The sequence below is a fragment of the Phyllostomus hastatus genome, unplaced genomic scaffold, assembly GCF_019186645.2.
Source record: "Phyllostomus hastatus isolate PE091 unplaced genomic scaffold, TTU_PhHast_1.1 phas_contig_41, whole genome shotgun sequence".
Classification (NCBI taxonomy): Eukaryota; Metazoa; Chordata; class Mammalia; order Chiroptera; family Phyllostomidae; genus Phyllostomus; species Phyllostomus hastatus.
Genome location: NW_025333876.1, coordinates 603010 through 618674, shown reverse-complemented (window position 1 = coordinate 618674; position 15665 = coordinate 603010). Strand labels below are relative to the sequence as shown.

Sequence of the window (15665 nt, the reverse complement as noted above, 5' to 3'; positions counted from 1 at the left end):
CTCCAGCTCCTGCCCAGTGATATAACGCCATAAATCACGCCTGCTAATGTGGTGGTGCTCAGCCCACGAGCATCACCTGTGTCTGCAGGGAGGCATGGAGGGGCCACCACCGCATTCCTCACAGGAAGGAGGAGCCTGATGATTCTTTCATGACTCTTCCTGACAATATACACTAACTTTTCAAATTTTGGGATGTCCTGAAGAGGTCAACATCCCTCCCACCCCAAAGTCTGAACCTACAAAATTTATGTCTATTATCACAAAAAATAGCTTCAAAGAAAAAATAAAAATAAGACAACATGAAAAGAGATAGTTCTTTTTAAATATTTTATTTACTTATTTTTAGAGAGGGGAAGGGAGGGAGAAAGGGAGGGAAAGGAACATCACTGTGTGGTTGCCTCTAGCATGTCCCCTACTGGGGACCTGGGTTGTGGGCCAGGTCCCCAGCTGGGAGTGTGCAAGAGACAACCAGTCAATGTTTCTCTTTCTCCCTCCCTTCCCCTCTCTAAAAAGAAATAAATAAAACAAAGTATTTTTTAAAATTAAAATAAATAAACAGTTGCTCCCCATTCCTTTTCCCCATAACTCCTGGCAACCACTAATCTGCTTTCTATCTATATGTATTTGCTTATTCTACATATTTCATATGAACATAATCATATTATATGTGGTCTTATTTATAAATATATCGCATTTGTTTGTCCACTCATCTACCAGTGGGCATTTGGACTGTTTCCTCCTTTTGACTATTGTGGTTTGTGCTGCTATGAACACACACATACAAATATTTACTTGATTACTTGTCTTTAACGCTTGAGTATATACCTATGAGTGGAATGTCTAGGTCATAAGGTAATTCTATATTTAACTTTTTGTGAGTAAAAAACCATATGAAGTTCTCCAGATGATTCAGTGTGAATCTGGTGTTTAGAGTCACTATTGTCAAAGATGGACGAGGTCACGAGAATAAATGAAATGTGTTATGAAGAAGATAGGGAGTGGGAATATTGTAGGGTCAAAGGCAAAACCTTAAAAAAAAACATTTAAAAGCTGCCAGAAAAAGAACCCATGAGGGAGACGCACGACTAGGGAGAGGTGTCGCAGGAATAGAGGAGAATCCAAAAAGGAGCCACTGATACCAATGCCGAGGCAGAATCAAGAAGGAAATTGGGAGTCTGCTGCATATGGTAGGATGGAAGCTCTTGGAGACTTGGGGTCCTCCAGCTTCACTGAGGGCCTGCTTCTAGGAGTGGGGCTTACATGAGATGGAAGGAAGTGGAGAAGAGGCAAGTACTGTACTATGCCCTTATTCGTCATTTGCTCTTAAAATGCAAAGACCATGTCTTGTCTCTCTATTCTCCCATGATGCCTAAGGAACATACAAGGCAAGTATCAAGCCCACAGTAAAAATCTTATTGGACCTACCCATTTATACCTCATCAAATACTGTGTCAGTGCCATTGCCGGACAGAGCAATAAAGTGCAGGCAAGTGCTGGCTGGTAACTGTTCTGTTGACCGCATTATGATCTTCTAGGATTTTAACTACATGGAAAATATTTGGTATAACAATGTATAATTAGCAAAATTATACCATTCTAATCTCAGGAAAAATAGTTAACAAATTCTTACATTTTTCCTGTTTTTGCTGCCTAAAGTATTGTTTTAATTTAAAAGTAGTTATCCATTCTTACACATTTACCAGTCTCTGAATCAATACTGATTGGAGACAATGTGTCATGATTTCACTAAAAAATTATTTTCTGAAATAAATAATTTCTTTTATGATTGAAGAGTAACTTGTACAACTATTACATTTTAAAGATGAAAAGTGAGAGTTATGGTCAGCTTTATGTTTGAAGTCACATATTAACTTTAACTTAAATTTAAATTCTCAGTGAATAGTAAGCACATCTGAAGTGTACGCATGCTTTTTTTTTTAAGTGTGTGTTGATTTTTTTTTCAGTCTTAAGTGTGAGACCAGCCAAGAAATGGCTCCTGGAGCGGCAAAGTGCGCCATCCTAGATTCCTTTTCTCAATTAGTGCTTCTATTTTGTAGACAGTAACAGTATTTAATTTGAAATTTCCTCTTTCTGTGCCAACTCCAGTTGGAAGCCCTTCCTGTGAAGGCTTTAAGTGTACAGCTCTGTGTGACACACACAACACTCAGAGCAGCCAAAGGAAGAAGGGAAAGATGTTTTTCTTTAGTATCAAGCACCTGGCAAGAAAAGCAAATGCAGAGCCTGGAAGGCATTCCTGCCTCTCCCCTGGGAGTCCAGGCGGACTCGTTTTGATTTCCCTTTGAAAAACCTTGAAGTTAGAGCACATTTGCTCTGATTTACAGTTTACCAGACTTTTCTGTGTTGTTTCTTGTTGTTTCTGCTGCTGCTGCTGCTGCTGCTTGTTTCTGCTCACTGACAAGTCAGGGTGAGGCCCCTTTACCGACGTGGCGGTTGGCAGGGAGAGTGACTCCTGGTTCTGGGAGGGACACAACTCCTAGCTCTGGGTGGGACAGTGACATCCTCGAGTGCTGAGGACTTCTCATAAGTCAGGTACCACCTATGCAGCAACTTCACAATGTACACACAAAGAGGAAATGATGAGGAAAAAGTACCTCCCCTCCACTCTTTCTGCTCTTCCTGCCATTTGCTTGTTCCTGGATCTAACCTGCCCCGAAGGAATTATGGGAAGAAAGCACGGTGTCAGTTGCTCATACAAGAGAGCTTGTTAGACATGACACAGGGACAAAAGACAAACTGATCAAATGGATTTCAAAATTAAAGTATTTTCTGCTTCAAATATTACCATCAATAAAGTAAAAACACAACCTACAGAATGGGAGAAAATATTTGTAAATTGTATTATCTGATTAGATACTTGGATCCACATTATATAAGGGACTCTTACAACTCAATCATTAAAAAATAAACTGATTTTTGAAATGTATGAAGGTTGTGAATTTCTCCAGAGAAGGAAAATGGCTAATAAGCATAGGAAAAGATGTTCAACATCATTAACCATCAGGGAAATAAAAATCAAAACCACAGTGAACTTCCACTTCTCACCCACTGGGCTAGTCAATTAAAGAGATGGATTTTAACCAGTGTTAGCGTGGATAGAGATAAACTGGAACACACAGATGGTGGGAACACATACAGAAGTATGGCCACTTTGGGAACCAATATAACAGTTCCTCAAATGGTTAAACAGAAGGTTACAACCTGACCCAGCACTTCCTCTCCAAGGCATCTACCCAAGAGAAATGAAAACATATGTCCACACAAAAACCTTTAATGAATCTTCATAGCAACATATAATAGTCAAAAGTATAAACAATCCAAGGGTTAATCAAAATGGATAAATAACATGTGGTATATCCATGCAATGGAGTATTATTGAGTATAAAAATGAATGAAGTACTGGCACATCCCACAACCTGAATGAACCTTGAAAACATTACACAAAGTTAAAAGAAATCAATCAGAAAAGACCACATCTTATGTGGTTGCACTTATACAAAGTCATAAATAGGCAAATCTATAGAGATAAGAAAGCAGATTAGTGGTTGTTTAGTTGTTGGGGCACCAGGGTTGGAGGGTGGAGGAGTATGAGGATTGACTGATAATGGATAAGAGGGTTTTTCTTGGGGTGATTAAAATATTCCAAAACTGGTTGCAGTGATGGTTACAAAACTCTGTGAATATACTAAATGCTGTTGAACTATACACTTTGGGCAAATTGTATAGTATGTGAATTGTATCTCAACGAGCTGTTTAAAAAGAGGAAGGGAAGCCATCATAAAACCAGGAGTGTGGCATTTCATTTCCACATGCTCTGGTCAGTCCCTACTGTCCTGGGTCCCTCATAGCTGCACACATTCCTGACTTAAAGGGAACACAGAGTTCTCGTTCGTTATCTCAAAAACATCTGAATTTGTTCCTCGCCCCTGCACATCCTACAGCCACGGGCACAAAAGCGACATGCCTTTCTACCCTGGAGGCTCCCAGAGTCAACCACTCCAGCTCTCCTGGGCCTTTGGGGGGCATGTTCCAAATTAAGAAAAGGGACGAGGACAGCAGAATAAACTGACAGAGAACTATCATTACGGGAACAGAAAGTTCAGGGTTCTGGGTGGAGGGAGTATTTGTGAGGAAATGAGAACAGATTCTTTGGTCTCACATAGGAACCAGTGGTGGGCGGGGGTCAGTGAGGAGACCTAGCAGAGACAACTCCTGAACCCAGCAGTGGGCTTTCCCTCTGACTGCTGGGATCCCAAACAGGCAGTGTCATGAGAAGCATGGGCAGAGAAAAAAGGAGGCACAGCAGGTGATGCCTTTGGGGCCTTCTAAGGCAGAAACAGCGAGGCCATCTTGTCAGTGTGACCACTGGTTGTTCTGAAGTGACCTTGCCTAAACCCACACAATGCGTTCTTAAAGCGTTAATGCAGTAAGGAAGTTAAAAGCATTCTGATAACCAGCTTCTGAGAAAATATCATAGAAAACAATGTTTAATGGAGTATAAAAAGTATATAAACATAACATATAAGAGCACGCACAAATGAGATTATTAATCCAATAATTTTCAGAGAGCATTTAACCCCATACCAAGTACTGTTTAAGCACAGTGCTTTCAGAAATCAAAAGCTTTCCTCTCACCTTTCAAGTTGTTTACTGAAACTTTGGGGTGGTGCCATTCAGGTCTCCAGTAGTTTCTTTATCATTCTGCCTGACTTTCAGATATCTACCAGAACTGTACCTTATACAGCTGGGAGTCAATAGGATGTGACAGGACCTACCCTAAATACCTTCCTGATTTCATGAAAAGCCAACAAAACCTTCTGGTTGGATTGGAACACAAAAATTGCCATAGTGGGGACCCAACCAATGCTTCTTGTTGACTAAAAAGAAATACCCACTGTACATCAGAAAGAAAAGCACCAAAATCCCACAGGACTTGGAAGTGGAGCGCAGCCATCCAGAACCAAGGAACCCAGCAGATTGTAGGACCCTTCTACCTTCCCATACCAGCTTGAGACAGTTTTCCCAGTTTATCCCCCAGTGTGTCTATGACTTGAGGCTCTGGTTCTTCTTTCACCTTCTCAAAAGACAACAAACAAAACAGAAACATAAACACCACCAACTGCCTTCCATAAAATCTGTGAATAGACAGTTAAATTCTTATTTTTGTTTTGCCTTCCTTATGCATTTGTACCTGTAGAATTCCCATGCATCAATCTCTTCTATAAACACAGGACACAGACACGTCAGAATATGAGTCTCACACAGCTAGCGCAGGCCTACCTGCAGCATATGACCGCTTTGCATGAGAGCGCCAAGTCTAGGAAGCTCCTTCTCACTTCAAATGACAGCGCATACTTGAGGGTGTGGCCATCGATGATGAGGGCCATGTCGTTTTCCTTGCCCAACAAATTTCCAAGGTCTGTGCAGTGCTGAGTGATGGCTGCCCTCGTTGCCTGAAACAAAGTTGGGGGAGTAGTCACATTTTTGTGTGTTTGGTTTTAATATATCAAAACCAAAACAGAAATCAAAAGCAAGTTCCTGGAACTGAGAACATGCCCATTCTAATGTAAAATATATGTAATGTAATATATGTAATATATTTAATGTAAACAGACCTCAGCTTCATATATTTATATATTAAAATGTCATTGGACTGCTTGTTAGGTCTGTTTCATTAAAGAAAACCTCCTCAAAGTGACAGTTGCGTTTGACATTTATAATAACCATCCTGGCTACAGCTGCAGCTGATCTAGAGCATCCAAATTCCATTCTATTGGAACTTGAATTGCTAAGGTCTTTACAACTATCTTTCTCTTCCCTCCTTTATACTATTGTAATACATAGATATTCTTCTTGGTGCCCCTAGAAACTCCATATAAAATATGTGCTTTTTGGGAAAATAAACATTGCTGGTTTCAATGGCAAATGTTTCTCAGTTTGCACAAGGTAATCTTTAAACCATCCAAGAGATATTAGTGTATATAAAAATAATATGAAAGATTAATTTATAAAATCTGCTGAGATCTTCAGACTAAACCATTTCTTTCTTTGGATCATCAGAGTAAGAGAAAAACTGATTATTTTTTCACATTACAGAAAGTATCTAATCAAATTAAACTACCAATAACTCTTAACAAATTTCTACCAGCCTAAATAAGTGCCTTGGTGCAACATCTATTATCAGATGAAATTAAAGCATAGAATCATTCTTAAGATTTTTTTTAAACGATCTTCTGATCTTCCCAGTGAATCTACGACTATGAATAGGATATCTGGTTCAAATATAAGAATGCAATTTTTGGCTTATAATAAAAAATCTGGTTTAAGTTAATCAGGGAAGCACTACAGTCTGCTGAAATTATTTTGTCTGGACAACTATCCTTTGACTACTAAGTTACATATACATGTAATTTATCATATAATGACATAAATTACAGTCAAAGAAATAAGCTGAATGAACAGAAATCCTCCTACCCCTTATTAAACTGAGGATCAGCTACCATCATGAAGTAAGAAACAGACTGTATTGTCTTTCTGCTCAGTTTTCATGCTCAGCAAGAGACACTTGGCAACATCAGAAAGGTGTACATAAGGCATGACTGCATCTAGAGCCATTGTTCTATAGTCAGATAGCCTGGGGTCTAGTCCCAACTCTCCACTTATTACCTCTGTGACCTTGGGCAACATATATAACCTCTTTAAATTATAATTTTCTCATACAAAAAATGGAGCTAAGAAAATTTATTCAACAGCCCTTTTCTTGTTAACAGATGAGCTCTACCATGCAATCTACATAACACTGGGCTTAGTACACAGTGTGCACTCAATGTTCATTCTTCCTCCACTGCTACTTATTCATTACAGATTTCCTGTATCAAGGGTACATCATTGACAAAGCCTCATTTGTCAATGTAATAATGGAATAACTGATAGAATAGTGTTCTGAGAATACAAGTTAAATTGACTTTTACTAAAAATAAAAATACAGGAAACTTTATACTTCATATTTTTAATTGAGTAATTCTGAATCTCAAACAAACGATCTATGTTAACCTTACCTGTGCCAACAGCCTGACCTTTATAATTTGCATAGAGAGAAGAAACTCCACCCACTTGGGGAAATCCCAGCTCAGCAGCCGGGCTGTGTCCACCAGGGAACTCAGACAGGTCTGGGCAATTCTGGAGGGTGTGCCTGCCAGGGGTCAATGTGTGGCAGAGAGAAGATCCTCCTGGGAAATCGAGATGAATTGAGGTATACAGTTTCGGTCATCGGAAGTGTCAATGCTGTCTTGGGGGCAGAGGCTACCAGTGGCTTTATTCCTACCGGCCTCCCCACCTACTTTTGAAGGAAAAGGCTGAAGAATACAAATCTGAGATGTGGTGGTCACTGCCTGTGGCTTTGTTTAAAAGGGGGCATAGTACCCATGGAGCTTTGTAGAGACAGTAATATTATGAAGGGTACTTTCTCTACTCGGGTTATTTCTGGGGCATGCGTGAGGACACACTGGACACCGAAGGCACATCTCCCTCAGTTGGAGGAGTTTGGGCAACTGAGCACCCATCGGTGCTCAAGACCTGGGGCATGAGCAAGGAGGGTGCCACTGAAATGAGCCTGAACACTGGGAACACAAACAGCAGAAATGTGGCAACAGAAAATGATGTTCCTGTGACATTTGCCATCTCCCCCTCCCCTCAAAATAATTGTATGGGAAGGGTCTGAAAGGCAGGAGTTTTAACAGTGGCAGGTGGGGACAGAGAAGGTGTGTGTCCAGCACACATTGGTGTCTGGCAGGCATACCCTCCAGAGAGGTTCTCTTCCTGAGGATCTCTTCCTATGCCACAGCCCGCCATGACCTGGGAAACAGGTGACACTGAGTTGAAGTGCTTTCAAGGTGAACCATGAAAAATGCTATGGATTGCATATTTGTATCCCTTCCAAAGTTCATACTGAAAGCCCAAACCCCAGTGTGAGAATATGTGGAGGTGGGCGTCTCTGGGAGGTGATTGCTTCATGAGAGTGGAGCCCACACAATGCGACTATTGCCCTTTAAGAAAGATAGGAGATCTTCTCCCCTCTCTTCCTTTCCCCACTCTACTTTTTTAAAAAAAATTTTAGTGTAAGAGCTTTTACTATTTTTTAAGAGTTTATTTATTTATATTTAGAGAGAGGGGAAGGGAAGGAGAGAGAGGGAGAGAAATATCAATGTGTGGTTGCCTCTCACATGTCCCCTGCTGGGGACCTGGCCCGAAACCCAGGCATGTGCCCTGACTGGGAATCGAACCGCCCACCCTTTGGTTCACAGGCTGGTACTCAATCCACTGAGCTACACAGGCCAGGGCCCCACTCTACTTTTATCTCCCCCTCCAGACACATGAGGGCGTGAGTCAAACCCATTATTGTCAGCCAACCAAGATACAGTTATCAGTTATCAGAGTACCTCCTGTGCTCCCATGGCAATAAAAATAAGTAAATAAGTAAATAAATAAATAAATATTCCAATACCAAGAACACATGTTCTATGTTATCTGCCCCCATAAATATTACAATACACACAATTAAAAATAAAATAAAGAAAACCTAACATTCTGCTTATGGGTGGATCCTAGATATCACCACCATCATGTCCTAGCCTCTTTTGGCTCATTTTAGTGGTTGGCTATTACACTAAATTGTAAATTCCATGAAGGCAGAAACTCCCTTGGCCTCTAATCATGCTAATGCATGGTAGGTGCACAATTAATAAGCTAACTTCATAATGAAGTGACGTATCTAAGTTATTATTTTGAACATACATTGTATTATTTCTAAGACATCATTTATGGGTCTTGGAGGTGGGTCTTGGAGGCAGGTATTCGACCTCCTGGTACACTTTGCATTACAATTTCATTAAAGATATTTGGCTCTTGGTCTTTCTTACTCCTTGTCTCCTGGGTTGGGTTTTTTTTTTTTTTTAACTTTTCCTGCTCCTAATCTCCCCTCTCACCTATTTTCCATTTGTTCTCCCCTCTCTTTAGCTGCTCAGAATTACACCTTTGTCTTTGAAATTGAAAACCTTTCCTACTGCTAAAACTTCTCCAGACCCATCCTTCTAATGCCTTGTCTCCAGTCTCTACTTTGGTTTTAATTCCCATGCTTTCAATGCCCACTCAGCAATAATCTTTGATCAAACCCAGACTAGCTGGGTTCACCACACACGTGTGGCAGAATATAGGTCCCTTCTGTGTAGTTCTCAAGCAGGCCAATTGAAGGTATTACTATCACAAACAGTTCCTTATTCTCAAATGGACTATGATTCAAAAGTCTATTTGTAAGTTAGTTATTGGGCACTTAGAATCCATTTTCCCAAAGGGACGATGTTACAAATTGCGGTTGGATCCCAGAGCTTGTTAATGCCTATTTAGCTTAGTCGCTAAAATTATACTGCAGTCTCTTATTTTAATAAAAACCCAATTACTACAAGTTACAATGGACTTAGCTGTTATGAGGGGCACAGGGAGTTGGGGCTGGGGGTTTCATTCCCAGAAGATATGAAACAGTCCAAAATCTTTCATTACAATTTGCCTTTTAGGCATAATATTAAAATATATATTTCCAGCTTTGCATGCATGCTCAACAATTTTACTTTCCTTCACAATTAAAAACACACACAATTTAGTACGAAAAGTGAGTGCCTGTAGGCTGATCCCTTGGCCATGCCAACGGTGCACCTTTTTCCCACTTGCACTATATGTATTGTGAACCCACACTTCTTATCATTAAGGTTAGCACTTGCTTTTCCATTTTCCACTTTTAAAACATAGTGATCTAAGCATCATATACAGTGCTATCCTGTGATCTCAGGAGACAGTTGTCCATCTGCTGACTAAGATGAGGTTCATAGGTTGGGCCCCCAAGTGAAGGTGAAGTGCAGCCTACCCAACTCATGAGCAGATGGGATCTGAAAAGCGATTGGTTCTGTTCACCACTTTTTGGGTTTAACAAACAAACCAGGAAAAATGAGTTTCTGGAACATGGATGCATTTCTATCAATATGCAAACAGCAGGAATCTTTCCTCAAAATTAAATAGTTGCAGCACCACTGAAATTTGCTCAGGCAGGTAACCCTCTCCCTCTCTGTGAGCTTGGCAGTGTCTTGAGGAATTTCTTAGACGCCATGGTAGCAGCAGCTGCCTGGGCCCTCACTTTGATGTTCTACAAATTCCAATGGGCTCAGAGCTGATGATGCTGAAAACCGGATGGTTCAAGTTTCAGGAGCAGCAATTGAACCAAATTGTGCTTAGCCTTCAAGTTGAAGAGTAAACTCCCTTCTCCTGAATTAACCTTGGGCTATGAGTATCTAGTGGTAATGCTCATCCCCAAGACCCCAGGTTCAGAATAGTTTTGTTTTTCCCATTCCATTTGTGGTTGGATCCTTCCTTACCACCACACTCTCCCATCCTTCGGATCATCCCTACTGCCCAGCATCTCACACCAGGTACGGCTGCATTCACCACATTCCCGCCTCTTTCATTTTTCCCCCCTATCATTTTCATTTCCAGTATAATCACATTTCTTTTTTGATGACATTAAGACTCTCAAAACTTTTGCATTTATGAACCTTAATGGGTATAACTGTTTGTGAAACTTAAGACAAAGAACAAATCAGCAAAACCACTACAGGCTAATAATAAACGTCAAGGCTAAAATCAAGATACGTAATTATATATGGTCTCTACTGCCAGCTGCTGGTGCCAGCAGAGCCAATGGCCTTTTGCTCTGGATGCTGATGCTGATTTAGAGATATCTATAGATATTTAGAGTTCATTAGTAGACCAGAGAAATCTCTGTAAAATATGCAACATTTCAAGGATTTCCTATAATACTAATCATTTCCAGGCAGATGACTTGATATCTCGCAGGCATTAAGCAAACATTCTCAGGAGACAACATGGCCTCTTGCTTACAAGCATGCAGGCACCTGCCTGACCCCCTCAGGTCACCTCTCACCTCCACCTCCACCACGCATTTCTCTGACCTGGCTATCTCTACTTCCCTCAAAATATTTCAGTTTCCAATAAAAAAAATCTCATCTTCTCACAATAAAACAACTCCTAGTTTACTGAATTCACACCAGCATGTAAGCTTCTACAGAAGTTTTCTTTGTTTCTTTTGGTTTCGGTTAATCAGCTTCTGAATTATAATTCACATAAAGTTGAGTCATTTTAAGTGTACAATTCAATGAGTTTTGCCAAAGGTATACAGTCATGTAATCTCTTCCACATTCAAGATACAAAACATTTCCATCGCCCAAAAGCGTTCCCTCCTGCCGTGCTGTAGGCAATCCCCACCCCCTCACAATTATCATCTACTTCTATCACTATAGCTTTGTCCTTTCTAGAATGCCATATAAACATAAGCACATTTATAGTCCTTTATGTCTGGCCTATTCATTCAGACTAACACTTGGAGATTTTTCCAGTGCTGCTTCATGCATCAATGGTTTATTCCTTTTTGTTTCTGAGTAGTATTCCAATCCATGAACATACCACAATTTGTTTATCCTGTTAGTACACATTCACCTGTTAGTACACATTTGTCTTGTTTCCAGTTTTAGGATACTGTGAATAATTCTACTGTAAATATTTGTACCTTAGTCTTTATGTGGATATATGTTTTTATTTCTCTTGGGTAGATACATAAAATTAAAACTACTCCATCATATCATCTACTCAGATACATAGAGAACAAGTATATGCTTGACTGCATAGAAACGATAAGACTGTTTTCCAAAGTAGTTGCATCACGCCTTATTCTCACCAGTCCTGTCTGAGAGTTCTAGCTACTCCTGTCCTTGCCAACACTTGTATCATCAGTATTTTATATTTTAGCCATTCTAATGGATCTGTAGTGTTAGATTTAGTAGTTCTATTTTGCATTTCCAAATGACTAATATCTTTTAATGCTTAATAAAGTAAATTTGAATTTGTTTGTTGGGATTTTAAGACATACAACTAAGTGAAGTGGAATAATTCCAGTGGTACACAGGGGACATTTCAGTGTCGGGTAGTCACACCTGCTGACAGAGGCTAGCCCCCAGAACCTCTCTTCAGGGAGGCTGGGATACCTTATTTTTCAGTTTCTTCTTTTTATATCTCACACCTCTAGAAGATCTACATTTTCCTGAAAAGGAGTCTCAGGTAATGCCAGAAAAGAGTTTCAGGAAGTGGATGAATGAAAGATACCAGGCAGCTGCTGCTAATAAATAAGTATCATTTATAAAAAAGAAACTATTTTTGTTCACTTAGGCTTCAGAGCCTACAAAGTTTGAAAACGATAAATCACCATTACTTATTGAAAAAAAATTGACTAACAGTTGTGACAGAGCTGAAATCATTGATGCTAAAAATTTCCTTGAAAATATGTACATTTTTTACTTCTCAAAGAATATCAAGTGTAAACCTAATGTGCTTGATTTATTTTCTTTCAAAAGACTAGATTTTGATTTTAGTACTAGGAATCATTTTACATGCTAAACAAATATATTCTTGAACAGCTGTGAAGAATAAGATCTCAAAAAGTTAATATGCCTAAAGAAGTATTTGCTATTTGAACCTTGACTATGAATCCTTTTTGCAACTTTTTAGACTGTGGAATTCTTCTTACAGTAGATAACCCTTTAGTATAAGAGATGATTTCAAAGTTCGACGCTCCTTCAGGAAGAATGTGAAATCAGCATTTGTAAGCGACCATTCAGCTGTATGTAAAACAACCCTCTATAATCCCACGGAGCAGTTGCTTGTCACACATTCGTCCAAACTGAGTCCCTGAAAGTCACTGTATACTTTGGGGACCCAACAAATCACTGACACATTTAATATCATCACATTAACTAGTAATAATTTTACTATGAACATGACAACCTTAGCTTAATTAACTTCCTGATTTTCGGAGATTTAAATTTTAAACTTTTATTAACATATCAAAGATTTAGGCATTGCATTTACTATTTTTAAAGTCTTCTTGATTCTTGAAGGAATTATAAAGTGTCCAAACCAAACACAATGGTAAATTTAGAAAGAAACTACAGTGGGAAATAATTTCTAGACAAAGTTTGCAGAGTTTTTAATGAGCTATGTATGTGATTAAGTCATATGTCAGGTAAGCGTTAGTGAAGAAACACAGGGTGCTATGAATCTCACACAAAAAGATAAAATAGGAATTGTAAACTAAAGATCTACATTTGCTTCACAGTGATAAATGTTAGTAGCTGTTATGTCATCATGGGAAGCCACCATAAGAAGCACAAAATCATTTCAACTTAAGCTACTTATTTGCTATATGACTAAACCAGTTTCTCAAAAAACATATGCTAACTTTTTAAGTAAACCTTACAGATGTCATGTAAGAAAATTACCATAATCTTAAGTAGTTAATTTTCTGACCTTGAGGATTTAAACTTTTCATTTTAACACTTTGATAATACAGCCACTGCATTTACTACTTCTAAAGTCTTCTTGACTCTGAGTGGAATTTCAGTGCACCCAGATCGTGTGTAGACTTGTGCAAACAAGAAAAATGGTAAGAAATTTCTGAAAGAGAAATAGTGAAGACAGATCTTAAACAAAAAATTCCAAATGCATGTGTGGCAGCTGCAGGCTGTGCAAACAGGCAGTGAGGGCTGGAGCCACATGAAGAAAACAGGATCGTGGGTTCACATCAAGCACCTACTAAAGCAAAAGCTTGGACACAAAGGGCTGGGACTGGCTGTCACTCGTAGGCTCCCAGGCTGCAGCTGAGCGACCACAGGTCCGGTTCTAAAAAGAGCTGATCAGTGGATCTTTTTAATATTCCTTGAATGAGTAGAGTTGGGGGCTAGGGGGTACATAGAGAATTATGTAAGAGGAAAGAACAGCTGTACACAAATTCTCTGCTTTTTAAGGAAAATGCCTCTTGTTTCCATGGGACACTGTTCATACTTAAAACTAGGAATACTTTCCAAATGTAGTCTCCAGTTGGTGAAGTCAGTGGCATACTCTATTTTACATAATTTTGAAAATAAGTAAAATCAAATAAGTAAGTAAAAATATAGAAAAAGACTCATTTCTACTGGAAACCTTCACAATGATGATGGAGGGGGAAACCTTATTACATGCACCTGGCCAGAGGCTCCCCCAGCTGTACAGAACCTATAACCAACCAGTGGTAGGTGAGGGTGGGCTCTGGGGAAGAGAGAGGCTCTCCTCACCATTCTCTTCTCTACACAGACTGGCCAGGGGTCAAAGTAGTAGAGAACAGAAATGGGAATGAAAAGCAAAAAAACAAAAACCTTTAATTAACCTTTAGCCATTAGGGGCCTATTACATGCATAAGCTTCCAGAGTCAGAGAGGCCTGGAGAGAAAGGAAGAGCAGTAGCTTCAATGGCACAGAACAGCCAAAGATTACCTCATGTCTGGCACGTTCAGACAGTGAATAATGGAGGCCTGGGAGGCCTGGTGAACCCCACACACAAATTAGAAAAATGCTGGGGTGGGGAGTCCTGCAGGCCATGAGGAATTTTTTGCAGGTCCTCCCAGGGCCTACCAGAAGCCAGCAAAGCCAGCTTCTGTGTATAAAAATACCACACTCAGATGTTCATCTGTGCAAGATCACCCATCAATAGCATGGAAGATAGAGGAGAATAAGGACACAGGTAGCCAGGGTGGCCTCAGATGGTGAGAGTCTAACCTGTGGCTGAGATAAAAGAGACAAAACCAAAAAACACATTTAAGAAAAAGAACACACAGTGCTTGGTGAATGGTCAGGGGCTGGGAGAGGAATGAGAATAAGTTGTGAGCTTCCAGCCAGGTAGAAAAGCCAGGCCAACCACTGGGAAAGGGTACAGGAGGACTGGGGGAGGGGTGGGTAACATGTGACTGGGGGTCAGAAGACACTGAATTTTGACTTTGTGGAGCGAGAGTTGGCTCTTTGATTTAAGAGCAACCTACTGTTCCCTGCATGACTGTGGAGGGAAGGCCTGCTGGGATGGTGGGCATTAGGGAGCCTCTCCAACGTGGGACCACCCAGTGCTGCTGTCTAGGGAACCTGCTACTCAGAAGTCACTCCGACCACTGTGCCCCCGGAAGGTCTGCAGAGCTCCGCCTGAACATCCGGCAGCCATCACTTGTTCTCTGTGGGTCACATAACCTTTCAATCAGTGTTGGTGGAAGAATGGAGAAAGAAACCACTTGGGGAGTTTCCTCACCACTCCTTCTGGGTGAAAAAAGCAAACAAACAAATCACTCAGCATACAGCAGGTGCTGAGAAAATGCCTGCCATCCCTTGTCTGGGGAATATTTGCTGCTTCCTGAACTTCTGACCTGGCCAGAACAATTGCTCACTGTGCACTGTGAATCCCCTCTTCTCTGCTTCTGCTAGTCCCTTCTACAGATCCCTGCATTTGCACTGTGACAATGGCCTTTTATTAAAAAAGTTTAAAACTATTTGAGACATTAACTTGGTGGATCTTTCACACATCCAGTAAGTAACTGAAGAACATGGACTGTGAGGACATATTCATGCACAAAAATTCGAAGGCCCACTCCCAAGGAGCACACATTAGTGAGGGGACAAGTATTAAACAAACAGGTACCAGACGCATGTCATGAGTGCTCTGCAGGAAAATCAAGT

General features: G+C 40.2%; 1 protein-coding gene across 1 annotated transcript in view; it reads right to left on the bottom strand.

Moving 5' to 3' along the window:
- ATP8A2 (ATPase phospholipid transporting 8A2) overlaps window positions 1–15665 on the bottom strand; it is a 568312-nt gene that overhangs the window by 272117 nt on the left and 280530 nt on the right. Inside the window, exon 25 of the mRNA XM_045844948.1 lies at window positions 5299–5471. Coding sequence (XP_045700904.1) covers window positions 5299–5471 — 173 coding nt within the window. The remainder of the gene's footprint in view (window positions 1–5298; window positions 5472–15665) is intronic.